This window comes from Falco punctatus, assembly GCF_963210335.1.
Source record: "Falco punctatus genome assembly, chromosome: 7".
Classification (NCBI taxonomy): Eukaryota; Metazoa; Chordata; class Aves; order Falconiformes; family Falconidae; genus Falco; species Falco punctatus.
Window position 1 is genome coordinate 923,344 of NC_137587.1, and position 15,775 is coordinate 939,118.

General features: G+C 46.9%; 1 protein-coding gene across 1 annotated transcript in view; it reads right to left on the minus strand.

The window, feature by feature from the left end:
- MAPKBP1 (mitogen-activated protein kinase binding protein 1) overlaps positions 1-15,775 on the minus strand; it is a 114,810-nt gene that overhangs the window by 30,829 nt on the left and 68,206 nt on the right. Inside the window, exons 6-16 of the mRNA XM_080394786.1 lie at positions 15,033-15,095; positions 14,374-14,431; positions 11,170-11,340; positions 8,128-8,265; positions 7,114-7,296; positions 5,790-5,950; positions 3,411-3,600; positions 2,299-2,445; positions 1,212-1,396; positions 1,012-1,103; positions 506-631 (exon numbers count right to left, since the gene is read on the minus strand). Coding sequence (XP_080250912.1) covers positions 506-631; positions 1,012-1,103; positions 1,212-1,396; positions 2,299-2,445; positions 3,411-3,600; positions 5,790-5,950; positions 7,114-7,296; positions 8,128-8,265; positions 11,170-11,340; positions 14,374-14,431; positions 15,033-15,095 — 1,514 coding nt within the window. The remainder of the gene's footprint in view (positions 1-505; positions 632-1,011; positions 1,104-1,211; positions 1,397-2,298; positions 2,446-3,410; positions 3,601-5,789; positions 5,951-7,113; positions 7,297-8,127; positions 8,266-11,169; positions 11,341-14,373; positions 14,432-15,032; positions 15,096-15,775) is intronic.

Below are 15,775 nucleotides of genomic sequence, written 5' to 3' on the forward strand. Positions count from 1 at the left end.
TGACGTCTGACCACCAGCAGTGACCGAGGGCCGGGGATGCAATGTGCTCCGTTACGTGAATGCAAAGTCTTACGCCAGTTTGCAATGACAAATTTATTTGTGACTAGTTAATCCCAAAACATTTTTTATGGGTTTGGGGACTTGTTTTGGAGGATGACTGTTCCACAGTTCTCCCCACCAAGAACAGCGTATAGCCATCTGACATCAGCTAAAGGGACTAAATCATTACAGAAAACAGCTTCCCAAAGACATGTTGAGGGCTTCAATCAGGAGAGGTTTTCTGAGTGGGGAAGAAGGAAAGGAGAAAAAAGCAAAAGGGAAAAGGTGGTGAGTATCGCCAAATACCACCTTCTGTTAAGACTGCAGCTACAGAAGATGACAAAAAAGCAGCTGCAGCTTCAGCCTGGCGTATCCCGGCATTTAAGCAGTTAAAATTACTTGACAGGCACAGTGGGGAAAGAGCAGTGCTCAAATCCAGCTTTGGAGGGAGGCCATGATTCTCTACCTGCAAACTTCACAGCAGTGATAGAAGAAGAATGTTCATCCAGGGTCTGCTGCAGGCTGTAGTCCTTTCCAGCATCCAGGACATGAATCAATCTATCCCGACTGGCTGAGGCTAAGAGCTTTAAGCCTGGCAGGAAGTTAAAAAGAGTGCAAGACCATTACTAAAAAGTCATCTGCTCTTCAGTCACTATTTTAAAACAGATTCTCAAGTCATCCCAGGGACAAAAACATTATACTGCAGCTGACTACATGAATGGACACAAAGGAACACCCCTGGATTTCGCACTATAATAACAGAAGTAGTTTCAATCTCAACCTATAATATTCCAAGGAAAAGTATGAGAAAGACGCCTTTTTTGAAGGCTGGCTCTACTGGTCCAATGCTACAAGCCTGCTCTGAAATGCCGGAGCAGCTCACCACAAAGTATTGACATACAAAGGCTGGACATTCCGACTTGTTCAACACTACATTCATACGCAAAAGGGAAGAAGCTCCACTGCATTCACCTGTGTCAGGTTTGGAGTACTCCAGACATAGGATCTCAGAGTCATGGGCTTCCACCTTCAGCATTTCCCTCAGAGACTGCAATTCATATATCCTAAGACACAACACTGATTTCAGTACGTTTATTAAAATTAGCAAGACCTGGTTTTGATTCTCACGCCTGCCCAGCCCGCAGTCTGCACCAGAAGCTCTATGGGATTACCTGAGAGTGCCTATCCTGTCCCCTGAGGCCAGGTGCTCCCCGCTGGGACTGACACAGACAGTGCGTATTCCCACCTTTGTATCCATCACTTGTGCATCAGCTTTGTCTGCGCTTCCTGCTGAGTTGTAATCAGTGTCCAGAAGTACCTGAGTGTTGTCATCTACATAGATGATTTTCATCAAGTCCTGGGAATACAATACACGCACAAATACTAACCAGCTACAAAATATTGAAGTGAGCATCTGCCTTAGAAACTGGGCTCCTGGCCAACACATACACTTCACTGGCAGTAATGCTGTAATTGATGGGATCTTTTAGCTAGGATCAAGCACTCAGCCCCTTCATACTGTAGGATGAAAGTTTCACAACTGTGTCTCATGATCATCCTTTGCAAAAGATTTCCCTTCAAGCTAGACACTAACAGCATCTCCCGCACAACAGACAAGCTCTGGTACTAGCGATTACAAAGTAGTAGGGGACACAGCAGGGATCAGATACACTTCGAGGGATCATCCAAGTCAGCCCATGCCTCTCAAGCAGGGGCAGAAAAAGCAGGAGGCTTTTTTCCACGTAGCAGATTGCTGAGAAGGGGCAGGTCAGGGCTGCTGTGCCCATGGATCTTCCAACGCAACTGAGAATGGAAGAAAACTTCTCTAAGGAATCACCGTTCAGTGTACACTCTTACATACATGAAGAGAGTGTAAGAAGTTCTCATTCAGTTCTCCCAAACCTCTGCCTCATTTAATACACTTTTTCCAAACAAAACTTAAAGTGCTTACACATTACAGAGATGGAGAAAGAGCAACAGCTTTCCTGGACAGTATGAACCATTTTGGAAGACACTAAGCTTGGCAAATCCTTGGGCCGTTTATGGAAAAAGCAGTAGTTCCCAGGACCATTTCAGACAAACTGTCTTTCCACCTGATACTCCTTTCATATTTCTTCAGGTTCATACCAGACTTGTGCTCTGTTTACAGAGAAGCTTGTGTTGACTTAAGGGATCCAAAGAAGTTTGGGCCTTAACTTGGGAATACCTGTGCATGAGGAAGAGCAGGGGCAAGGAGGTGATCAAAACCGAGGATCTTACATTGCTGAGGATGTTGCGGTGCAGGGCTGTGCCATGAATGTTGGAGCTTTCAGTGTTCCACAGACGAATGGTGTTGTCAGAGGAGCAGGTGATGAAGGAACCAGGGGGAAGGCATGACTGATTGTTGTCCTTCACCTCCGGATACATCTAAGGGCAGGTAAAATCAACCCCTGAGTAAGGCTGCCTGGCACCTGGCTTCCTAGACACTGCTAGCAAGTTTCAAAACAGAATGAGATAAAAGGACTGTCCTCTCTGTTGTGTAAAGGCAGGAGCCAGCCCATTCTCCTAATGAAAACCTGTTTGCAGACCAGAGCTTCATATCCACTTCAAACAAATGCTCACTGTGCTTCCCTGAATGCATAACATCCCCTTAAGTAGTGCGCAACAAGTCAGCACCCTTTGTTTCTAATAGTTCAAAGAGCACCTCAAAGACCACGCAACAACGTTGCACTGTTTTCAACTTTCATCTCTACTGTTGATATATAATCCAGAAGAAAAGGGTGATGTGTAATTAACAAATAATTACAAGAAGAGTCCTCAACCTCTTCCCACTTTCTTTCCACTTCCCCCTTTCCTGACCACTGTTGGACATATTTCAACTTATTAACAATTACACTGTTTCCTATACAACCTTTGCATCCCTCTGAGGGAAAGTCAACTAGTCAGACTGGAAGACGACAGCCATTTGAGAGGCTAACTCCAGATGTCCTAGTAAACAGGTTAAGAAGGATCCAAGTTGAAATCTTACCACTTGTTTTATTCATCTGACTGTGGAGCACTTGCTCACCACAGACCTAAAGCAATCTTTTTGGAGCCCCTACATTCAGCTTTGCCCAGTTCTGCTCCTCTTCCCACCTCTCACCCTTTAATGGTGAGACATTTTGATCCCAGTAACACACTGCATCTAACACATTTGGTCAGCCACTCCAAGTGCAGCCAGAGAACTGTTCCCAGCTCCAACCCAAGCCCCGCAGCAACCACACTAACCACAGGAGGAAGCCTGAGTCAATTCTTTCTCTCTGCAGTAAGTGTTTGCATTCAAGTTTGGCAGCTCTTCGGATGACTTCCTCAGCTGCAACTCACAATCCAACGCTTGTCTGCAGACAACATACCTCAATGTTCCACACGCAGGAAGAGTGGTACAAAGCGGAGTACACCTTGCCTACTTTCTTCGGGTCTTTGACATCCCACACATACAGGCTGTGGTCATTGTATACACAGGAAAGCCACTGGTTGGTGGCATCAAACGTCAAGGCAATCGTGTCTGGATACTTTGCATCAGCCACACCAGAGAAAAGACGACTGCACAAAGAGAGAACAACAGCCCAGTTAACTTGTGCTCTCCCGGGGTCAGAGCAAGGAGGTAAAGCATGAGAGCTCAGATTCCCTACAGGGCACTAGCACTGTGGCATGTATCAGTAGAGAGAGTCACTGGCTGGGAAGACTCATCTCTTGAACAACCAGAGTCCCAAAAGAAGCCTGAAAGTCCCGTGGCAAACATCATTCTCTTTGCTATCCAGCTCAAGGGTTCACCACAGGCAGGTGGCAGGCTTTCCCTGAAGAACAACCAGATGGGACACTTGATCATCCCTGGAGATCATCACCATTTACCCCTGCATAACCAGGTGGCAAAACCCAAGTCAATCTCAAAACAAAGGGGAGCGGGAGGACCATCTTTTGGTGGGTACTGTATTTCGTTTACCGATTGCAGGAAGGGCAGTCCTGCAGCACCAGCACAAGGGACAAAGGAACAATCCATTTCAGCGGCCACTTCTCTGGCATGACCCCCTTCCACCCCTGCCCCACACAGGCCAGCTTGATGCTGCTCCCAAGATGGGCAACTGCGGATGGGCACAGTCCTTGCTAGACAGGCAAGCTCTCCGATGCAAACTTAAAAGCAGAGGAATTCTGCAGAACAAGGAAACACCTCTTTCCCCAGGTCAGACCATGATCACGCCATGCAAACCCTGTATCTCCTCTCCAGGGAAGAAGTAAGTCTCTGTTAAGTCCTCCTGCCATGCATGTAAAGGAGCTGCTCTCTTGACCTGAGGCGAACACAGTTATGCCACAATGTTGTAATGATATCGAGTAAGGTAATTATAGCTAGAACACCAGGGTGCTGAAAGCAGGTAATTTAGAAGGACTGATGGAGGTGCAGGGGTAAGGGCCAAAGCGGACATAGCACACCAGACAGTGGGAGCCCTGCTTCTGCAAGTGCAAAGCTTTGAGGGCTAGAAGAATGCAGGCCAGGTCCTATCAAAAAATCAAGTCGTCATTGATATAGTTGTAGGCAGTTCACTGCAGGCAAGTGGCATCCCACAGAGAGCTTCTGGCATGCATGGGAGTATGAGTCGCCCTGTATTCTCAAGCTTCTTTGGAAGCAATTGAAAAAAAAAAATTGTTAAGATTGTAATCAGCACTAGAAATGCATGTTTAAGAATCACATGAATATTTCTGCTTGACTGATGCGTGACAGCAGCAGGGAGTATTTTTAAGGGGTCCATACACAAAACTGCTTGACTTCAGCACTACCAGAAACCAGTAATGTTTTAAATCAAGAGAGTTCCTCTTCCAGCTCCCCTCTTCTGGAGAAGAACTACACAGTGCACTGTTTGAACCTTTACCTCAAATTCCCAAGAAAAGTTTAGAGAAAACCTGTTGAGATACAAGGGGAAAAGAAAGACAAACAACCAAACCCCCAAAGGAGTATGTATCTGTAGATGTGGGCGCTCCATATATGCAGTGGAATGATGGCTGATGGATTCACACACCTTTGGATTTCTTTCCCCACTAGTGACAGAAGTGAAAGAGAGCAACGGAAGACGACTGGGAAAGGCTCCAATCAGGACTGGCAAACAGCCACACAGGAAGGGCTCTCGCTAGCATAAGCCTCCACAAGCTGGCAGATAGGACTGTACAGAAATCACATCACCCACCTCAGGTGGTGAGAAATAGAGGGCCAAGGCAGAAGATACTGAAACAAGGTAGGAAAACAAGACAAGAAGGCACAAGATTGAGGGAGAGGAAAAACTACAGACAATAGCAGATTTAGGTCTGTAAAAGATGGCAAGGGAGACTTTGAAGAAATGCCCTGTGGGAGCCTGGGCATCTCTTAGCAACGTCATTATAGTGGTACGGAGAAGAGTCTTCAACCCTTACCAGTGATAAGCAAAGGATGTGCCAGGGTACAGGGATGACTGAAGTGTGCCACAGCATCCTGTGCCCTCTGCCCGTTTGCTCGTAGCAACTAATGACAAAAGCCCCCAGACCTGAGCAAGCCCAGGGAGACGAGGGGCGAGACGTGCTGTGCAGCGCAGCCACCAGCTCTGGGCTGTAGCCCAGCTGCGCAAGGCAAGGCTGCGGCCACGCAGCTCTGCAACAGGCTGCCAGTGTAAATCCATGGGAAGAGCACACTCCAGATGACAAAGGTCCAAGGATGAGTTCTAAACCCCACAAGCCTGCCTTGCTCCCTTCCACCCTCTCCACGGTACCTGGCCTCGGTGACACTCGCGATGTCTGTCCCCAGGAAGTGCGGCTTTGGCAGCGTGGTGACAAAGTGAAGGTTCAGAGGGTTAAAAATCCGCACGGTGCCGTCAGCACAGCCACAGAAGACGTAGTCCTGATTCACAGAGATGCAGTTTGCCACAGTGGTCTGAGGAGGACACAGCAGACAAGGCAGCAAATAAGCAATGCGCTCTCGCTTCAAAGGTCACCGGACACACAACAGGGAGAACAGCAAACTGACAGACAAAGGAGTCATGATCAGAAGAGCTGAAGTGAAGTCGAGCCCTGGGAGTAAGAAAAAGCTTAAAAATCCATTTTTCCTTTCCGAGGAACTTCCCAGCCAAGGTCCACTGCAGATTCCAAGTGGTTAAGGAAAAAGCCCACCTCCTCTGCCACCCACTGTGGTAGGACGTCAGCAGAGCTACATATTTGCTCCAGCTGAGCCTTACTCAAAGATGCAAAAATGGTTTTTTGTTCCTCTGTGACATTCAACACCACTGGCAGGCAAGCAGCACCTCACCCTCCACTAGCATGCCAATACATTACCTCTCACAAGGCGATAAGGAAAAAAAATAAATGGATTTTCTTCCCCTCCCATTGGGATCTGTACAAATGGCAGAAAATGGTACAAAATGGAGTGTGGTGATAAGGAGACGAGTTCAATGCAAAACTTTTTTCCAACTTACTGTGAAGCTGTCTGTATTCTGAGCGAGAGTAAAAGGCAGATATTAGGGATGAAAGGAAAGGAAAGAAAAGAAGAGGCATTTCACTTGAGTGAAAGCATGGAAAGATTTTTTTACCTTGATTTTAATACGCTGAATCCTTTCAAGTGGGCACCTTACATTCAATTGAAAGGAAAATAAGCATGATCAAATTCCAACTATGGGCCAAGCTGGTGGTTTAGAATAGCCAAAGCAGCCTTGGGAACCTGTGTTTGAGATGCATAAGCCAAATACGACACTGCAGAGTGGGCAGAAATCAGAATCCTTCTAAAACCCCTATTTGTCCAGGCTAATCCAGGAGGGACAACGCGGGGGTGGCCAAAGCTGCATGAGGACATTGCTTTGCCAGAAGAGCAGTAGCTGTAACAGTGAGGCTTGAGAATCAAAGAGCCTCAGCGATTAATACAACCCCTCTGCCAAGAAGCAATGCTATTTTTACCTGTCCTTCCAGGTTAAATCACAGAGTGGCAGAGGCCCAATGATTTTCACTGCTGGCGTCCAGCTTGCGCTCCAAAACCCTTATTATTTGTTGCTCCTGCTCTGCTTCAACAGGCACAAATACTGCAGGACAGGAGAACGTAACACTCACCCTCAGCTCCACCCACTTGTCTAGCAGCCTTTTTTCGTTGAATTCACAGAGCAGGCCTGAGGATGTGATACAGAAGGTGCTGTCAGCTTTTTTGCCCCTTCCACAAGCCACGTCCGCAAAGAAGTTGTTCCTCAGTTCTCCAAGCAATCCCGAGCGACCTAGCAAGGGGACTGTGGCATTGACCTACCAACAAAAAACAGTTTGTTAGAGCAAGGCACTCCAGGCAGACAGACATTTTTTAGGACATCAAGCCTTGAGTGCTGAAGCACCTCAAAGAAAGAGAACTGCAAACAGCCTACAAGGAGAGGCAGGGACATGTTTTACTTGCTGCAGACCCACTGGCTGCATGGTGTACTGGGACCATCAGTATTAGCACGTGAGTAGAACAGAACACTATCAGTGCCACCGAAACTGTGCATCCAAACGTATGACCCAGAGAGAGCAGATCGATCACTGGAAGAACAACCTTTCCATGACCAATCTGTGACTTATACCAAGCGCCAAAGCAGGGTCCAAGCACGAAGTAGGAACACCTGCTCACAAGCCCACATTAAAATTATCATATGTGGATCCTGTCCCCTGGAGAAGAACAGAACAGCTGAAAAGTTTAAAAATGTCAGTTGACACTTCAAAGTAACACTGACGACCTTTTGAGATGCTCATACCAGCATCAAACAGCTCTCCCACCTCTGCGCTCCAAGGAGTTCAGCGACTGCAGCTCTTTTCTAGCTTTTTTTGATCCTTCAGTACATGTGACTACTAAAGAAGCAGCATGCTGCTATACAGCCCCAGGAGCCATGCCCCTACCTTAGTGCAGGGTAAGACAAGCTTTTGGTGCCGTTTGGTGCTACCAGCCCCTGAGACTGAGACCCAAGAGCCTGGGGTGGAGGGCTAAACTTGGACCCCAGCAAAATCAAAGTGTTCCCACTTCCCACAGCTCACTGGGGCAAAATCCACCCTGCTGCAAGATGGAAATATCTGCCCACAGCTTGGCCTTGATGCACCTTCTCTCACCTTGGAGGTTTTGCTGTCATCCAGGTACCAGAACTTGACGTGTCGATTTCCAGCAGTGACAAAGTAACTGCAGTCCTCCGAGAATGACACAGCTGTCACTTTACTTGAGACTTTGTTGGCTGCCACTACAATGTTTTTCTGGAAACATAATTGTTTAGATAGCTTAATTTCTTTGTTCAGAAGCAAAGGAAACTTATTTCAATTGCAGGCATATATCCAGTACAAGCACCGCAGCAGGGAAAAGACGAGGCTCAAACTATTTTTCGTTCACCCCTGAATGCAACCTCCCCAGCATCAGCTGGGAGCACTGATCTGGCAGACAGTACAAGTCACATTTACATTCAACTCCACTTCCACATTGACTGGGATCGAGAGCAAACCAGCAGGCACTAGCGCCTGCAGGAACTTGCTGTCTGAGCCATGACAAACACATTGGTTTCACAGTCACCAGGAGCTCAGAGCAAAGCCATTTCCATTTCTAAACAGCAAAAGCAGATGTAAGCCAGCATGAGGAAGAGCTCTCCCAGCCTCCCTGCAGCAGTAAGGGCAAGGCACTCAAGATAGGGAACAGGTATTTTCCACAGGGAAAACGGTACCAGTTCCTCCATAAATTCTCTCTTCTTTTTAAAGACATGGGGCTTTACTGAAAGACTCAAAACAGAAAAAGACCATGCCTGTATTGGAAGGGACAAAGCCAAATCTGCTACGCCTCAAATGTACAACTCAAAACATCAAAGAGTTTGGGAAAGGAAGAAGAACACGGGAGGGACCAAAATCAAGAACAGATGCTGCCGAGGTAGAACAGTCAGATGGCAGGAGCTCCCTGTCCACAACACCAACGCTCAGTTTTCCTCCCCCTGCCTTTCCCCAGGGATCGGTAGAAGTGAGAGTAAGTTTTCCCCTCAGCCTGCTGGGGGGTTTCAACCACGTAGCACACAATCGACAGCAGTGTGCCGCTTTTTATTCTCGCTCTTTTCTTTTACCCTTCCTTCTAGGGACTCGGCTGCTCCCGGTCTTCCCAATGCAATGCCCTCAGCACACAAACCAAGGGCCCACCGGGCTGTGTGCTGACAGAACTGAAGAAACCAGCAACAGAGGAGTCTAGGCTGCTGCACCATGACCATGGAGCACCCCCAATCCAGACTGGGGGAAAAGCAAGGGGGCCAGACATTAACATAACTTCTTTCAAGACAGCACACACAGAAAGGCTTAGGACCCTTGCAGACCTCCACATCTGGATCATTGCTGTGGCCTTTCTTTAGGGAAGCAAGGAGACCCTACAGACAACAGGGGTTTTCTTTTCCATCACAACCAAATGACTGCGTAAGTCTCCCAGCCAGGAAAAACAGGGAAATCAAAGCAGCGGACAGAAGAAGGGTTGTGGTTAGAAGTACAGGAAAGTCCTTCAGGAGGTCTGTGTTCACATCTTGGTCTCTTATTCTTCTTTGGCTTTGGTCAGGTAAAGCCCCTCTAGTTTTGGTGCCCAGCCTGCAAAATAAAGTCTAGCTGGACCCCCTGATAGTCACAGCCTGGAGCGTATGCTTAAAGTGCGTGTTCTTCAGCGCAGAAGGGTGCGATAGCCCTCACCTCACAAGCTCTCATGGACGTAACTATAAACAGGATCACAGTGAACAGAAAAACCTGCATAAGCAAGGGAAAACAAAGCTACTAGTACTGTCCCACAGACGCCATGCATTACGACCACCTCCAAGTTACTACTTTCGTTTGCATCACTAGAAAGAACCACAGGCTGAGCACTCAGTTTCCAACATGGACATACACACGTATTATGACTACACAGTTCAGCTAGATGAAAAAATAGCAAGGTCAAGCTTCAGCTCATGCAGGAGAGAACCAACAGTGAGATCTTAACTTACAGCACCGGAAACATGATGAAGAGAGTAACATACTAAATGAGCACAGACTTAGAAGCTGCAAGAAAAGAGAAGGCGCCGGGGAGACCTTACAGCAGCCTTCCAGTACTTAAAGCGGGTCTACAGGAAGGATGGGGAGGGACTCTTATCAGGGAGTGTAGTGACAGGACAAGTGACAATGGTTTTAAACTGAAAGAGAGCAGATTTAGATCAGATAGGAGGAAGAAACTCTTCCCTGTGAGGGCGGCGAGGCACTGGCACGGCTGCCCAGAGCAGCTGTGGGTGCCCCGTCCCTGGCAGTGTCCCAGGCCGGGCTGGATGGGGCTGGGGACAACCCGGGCTGGTGGCAGGTGACCCTGCCTGTGGCAGGGGGTGGCAGCTAGGTGATTTTTAAGGTCCCTTCCAACTCAAACCACTCTATGATCCCATGAGATTTCACAGATGGACTTAAGGTTTTTTTAAGCCGCATCTCTTTTAGAGAGGGTTACAGCACCTGAAGAGGTAGCAGGGGCTGAATAAGTGCTTAGTATTTATTGATGCGGAAGACTCCAAGCCTGCTGACAATGAATTTTTCCTTTCTTATATACAAAGAGCACACACTTAAATGTTTTCTAGAGGATATGACACGGGCTTTGTTTCCACAGAGTGCTGCCCCAACACAGTGGCAGACAGTGTGACCTCCACTGGTTTTCACACACTGTGATTTCTCAATGTTCCCCTTCTCAGTCATCACGGATGGGATCCAAGTACCACAACCCCTGGCACAACAAAAACAAAACAAGCCAAGAGCATCCACTAAACCACAAAAGAAATCCCTGGCTGATGAGAGCTTCCTTCCTCAACCACCTCATAAATTAGTTTTTAATAAGCTTCTGAAGGAGCATAAGGCTTTGACAAGGTTTCATGGTCCAGGCTTCTCTGGCTGGACAGCAAGATGTCACATGTCCCCAAGTATAAAGAACATCCCTTCACTGAAGTGACTCAGATCTTCCCTAAGGGACCATAGCTCCCTCCATGTCCAAACTTGTCTGTGTCTATGAATGTCAAAAAACAAACAACAGAATTTTTAAAAAAGCAGAAAGCAAGATGAAGTAGTTTGCAGTCAGACTATCTGCTTTTTTAAATTTAGTAGCACCTCAGGGTTCACCCTACCTCCAGGAGCACTTACCTTCCATGCCCACACATTGACAATCATGTCGTGCTGGTAGCCCACCGAAACAATGTACTTGGAGCTGGGGGAGAAGGCCACGCAGGCCACGCCGTACTTGTGCTCCTGCAGCTCAGCCACCTGGGTTCGCTCAGCCACATCCCAGACACGAACTGCTGGCATGTGCCCGCTCTGGGGGGGGAGAGGAGACAGAGAACAGGAAATGTAACCCCCGAGGTCAGTTCTGACACAGCCGAGCACGTAAAGGGGCGGGGGGCCTTGGAAAAAGATGTCCAGGTGGCGCATTTGCAGTGGGTTTAGAGGTTCCTTCGATTCTTTGAAGCTCAGGTTGAGACTGACAACCTAAGGAGCATATGCATTTCAGCAGGTGCCTGGAAGAATTAATACCATCTCTCCTGCTTTAATCCTTTTCTTACACTACTCACAAAACAGCCAGAGACTACAACAATACTTTTGATGCACATCCCTGATCTTTGCAATAGAAACTCTCAGCTCACAAAGGACTATGATAAGACAATACAGATAATAGATCACATCTTGGCGAACTAGAAGGCCCTCACATCCTCTGCTCCTAACACAACGTGGACATCCGAGATCTCAGGCCAGGTCATGCCACGCAAAAACATGACCTGACTGTTGCCATAACTATCACACACCAGTGGAGGGAGGCCTCTGGGAGGCTAGCAGCATCACTTCTGTCACAAAGGGAACACACCGATGCTGCCTGAAAGACTATGGGCAGCATCAGAGAAGATGGTGCCGAGGGAACAGAGCCTCTGGTTTTATGCTTGTTCTCCAGAGAAACAGAAGGCCACAGACCTCAGAAATGCCAATTCAGCAGCGCCTTTTGCCAGACGATTCTATTCTTTTGTTTTATTGGTTTTTATTAAACCAAAATAAAACCAGGTGCACAAGATGAGCTGAAATGCTGGCCAAAAATGTGCCTGATGGGCAAATCCTACTCAAGAGCCTGCTCATGATTTCTCATTGAAGTCTGTCAAAACAGTAGCTTGCAAGATAACATATCCATGGCAACATGGCAAAACGGTACCCTTTCTGATCAGCTTTAAGCATGTCATTTGATTGTGTGGGAGACACAAGTCTGATCACGAGGAGAAGTTCAAAGCTTTAAAAATTCAGAACTGTAACAGTTTTAATTGCCTTGCTCAAAAGCTTTGCCAGGTAACTGCTTGTGGCCTGGAAAAATGCCGTGGTCAGATTTTACCGCAGTTGGTGCAGTCCTCCCTCCTGCAAGGCAGAGCTCAGGTCTCAAGGTGGCTGGCAAGATGTTACAATGAGCTATATCAGCTGCTCTTCAAAGCAATTGCTGTACTTAAACACATACATACATATGTGTGTATATACATATATATAGGTATTTCCCAGCATCCTAGCATACACCCCAAGACTGTAACAAACTGAATTTTTATTTCCTCATTTAAGAAATGCTTACCAGAAGTGAGCTCTGCGCAATCCCCATGGATGAGGAATCTATGCCTCCATGGGGATAAAGAACAGGAGAAAAAAAAATATATTCTTCTGGATTTGAAATGCATAAGAGACATTTATTATGTATAGCGTCCAAGGACTAACCTCCATGCTCTCCTTCCGGAAAAGCCAGCCATGCAGAAAACTCAGGTGTAACTACACAGAATTAGCAGAAGACTGCTAAAAGTGAGCTTGACAAAAACTAACAGAGCATTTCCCTATGGGACAGAGGTTGCACTAAAATAAGACTGTTGACACCAGCAGGGGACACTACTACACTATGTAATAACTCAAATCTCAGACACGTGGGAGGATACCCAAAAAAGAAATGGTTTTACAACAGGGCAAGAGGAGACACGTTTTGCAACAAGGCAAAAAAAAGCCCCTTTCAAGTATAACTGGAAAGGCTTTTTTAAAAAAAAAAAAAAAAACAAACACACACCCGAATTTGCCATTTATCCCAATTAAGTTTCAAACAGAAAAATCTGAGTTGTTAGTACGAAAAATACCCACCTCATTTTTTGCCACATTTCCTACCTCACATGAAAAGAATAGAGTACTAGAGATTTTAAAAAACATAAATTAATAAAAGAAGGCATCAGAACTGAACAACAGGAAAAAATAATAATAATTATATATTATGATTTTAATATAAAAGGGAATTTATTACATTAAGGCTTCCAGAGTGTAAAGAGGCATTAAAACAAATTACAGCTAAAACCCCTCATGGTTTCCCTAGAAAGTTAATAACAACAACAATCCTGACGCTCTAATGGAAAATTTGAGCTGATTTTTCCCATGTCAAGGTAGCCTCCACCCCAGAACACTGTTGTTTCTGTCCTTGGCCAGATCCATGCAGCAGTCAGGCCCAGCTTGGGAGCCACCCGGTGACATGCCAGCTGCCATCCTGCCATCACGGGGCGAACAGCCTCCGCCTTGACAGCTCTGACACAGGGCTGCGACACGCTTCTCTGTGGCTGAGGCTCAGGAGGGGACCTGTTCCACACGCGGACCCTCCCCACATCCGAGAGGCACAGAGCCTAGTGGTACATTACCACTGATCACACACAAGAGCAAACTGAGCTAGCTCAGCCATATCGGGGACAGTCAGCATTTCTGTGATTTCTAACATCCAGCAATTCCAGCCTCAGGACACAGCCCCCGTCTTGAACTTCTAATGCAGAACAGACTCGCAGTGCGCTTATCCTCACGCTCCCCCTCGGGCACCCTTGGAAAGAGCAATTGTTGCCCCCAGCCAAACAACAATGCCAAACCACAGGCACCAGTGTCATCTGTCACTATTCCTAAGGCTCCATTCCACATGCACTTTTCACTTTTTCCACGACATTCTTACTGGCTTCAGTTACTTCCTGAAATCCTAAAGGGATGTTAAACTCAGACCAAGAATAAGGTCCATTCACTGACGCTAGAGCAGAGCCACGCTGTGTAGCACTCCACTTATTTCCACTCTACCTTCAGCCCGCAGATGCCACCCCAGAAGACCCATCCCCCAAGCTGATGAGTGACACCACACTGAAAAACTGCCAGCAGGAGCACTCAGAGCCACCCATAACCCAGCAGGTCCACTCAGAGATGCAAAACTGAAATAGATTTGCCTGTGCCAAGGCAGCTAACTGGCTCGTTTCTTCAAACACCCTCTGTCTTGCTTCAAAATACAACAGACAACAGGTATGCCCTCTCTCCTCTCCCACTTACCTCTCCTGTAACCAAATATTTTCCATCCGGAGAGAAAGAAAGTGCTGTAATTGTTTTCCTAAAACAGAGAAAATGACACTGAGAAACATTTCCAACACGTGATTTCATTTCACTATGTCATGACTGGGGAGTAGGTTGGGACAAACTGGAAAGAGGCTAAAATCACACAAAGCCTGACACAATGGTTTGGCTTTGCTGGAGGTCTAACACGGGCCATGGGGATTCCCTGCTCCCCAAGTCCCAAGCAGCATGCCTACAGCACCAGAAAAGCTCCAAAAGTCAAGACTCATCCTCTTTGTGCCTTTATTCCAGATGCAGGAGCACATCCCAGTCCTGGCTTCAATAATGAGATCATAAGTTTTCAGTGGAGGGAAGAAAAAAAAAAATCAGATATCACAGAGTTCTCATAAGATCTCCTCCATGTCATGCTTGTCAGCAGCTCCTCACGGGACCACAATGTTTATGAGGTGGCACCTCGTCAGCAATTTCAGCTGAAGTTAGAAGGAGCTGCAGTCAAACAGCAGGCAGCCTCTCCCCAGGGCAGCTCTCACTGAGGGGGTTTAGCCTGGAGCAGTGACACCTCCAGCATTTCACTCAAGCCGAAAAAACCTTGAATTCACCTCCCACAGAAAGCAAGCCCAGCTTAAAGCTTCACTCACCTGGAACTGTTTAGAATGTGGTGTTGCTTATTTTTTCTAGGGTTGAACAGCACAACAACACACCTAGATGGGGGAAACAGAAGAACAAAAAGAGTTGACACAATGATGTGTATAAAGAAAACCAAAGAGCTACCCTTGCTAGCAGAGCAGAGCAAAAGCAGTCCCAAAAAGCTGTTTCATCCCCCACATCTCAAAGACTGAGCCAAGGTTAACCAGAAATCACAAAGAAAAAGAGCAGCCCAGAGGGGAATCACAAGTCTCTCCTGTGTTCAGGAGTGCCATATGCTAGTATCATAAATAATTACCTTTCCAGCATCTGGGAGGCCTGACTCTTCGATTGCTCAAGCCAGACTAAAAGGTTAACCATGAAAGTTTGTGCAACAGCCCCAGTGGATTACATTCCCTGCCATAAAAGTGGCCCTATGTACTGGGCACCAAACCAGCATGTCTAGAACAGAATAAGAAGGTCAGGAAGAAGAAAAGAGGGGATCATTTCAGAAAATCCCCTTCAGAAAGGGGGGGGGGGGGGGGGGGGCGCGCAGGCAAGAAGAGGAGGTAGAGGGGCTAAATTCCTGTGCCTGGCCATAACACTAGACAGGACAGAAACTGTTGAGTGTAGCACAAGAAGTGGCTAGACTTGAGAAAAGAGACATAGGATGCCAAAAACCACCGACCCAAGGGATGTATCTGAATAAACAACTTGCTCAGGGGCCTCTCAGAAATCTTTCAGCAAGATGAACTGC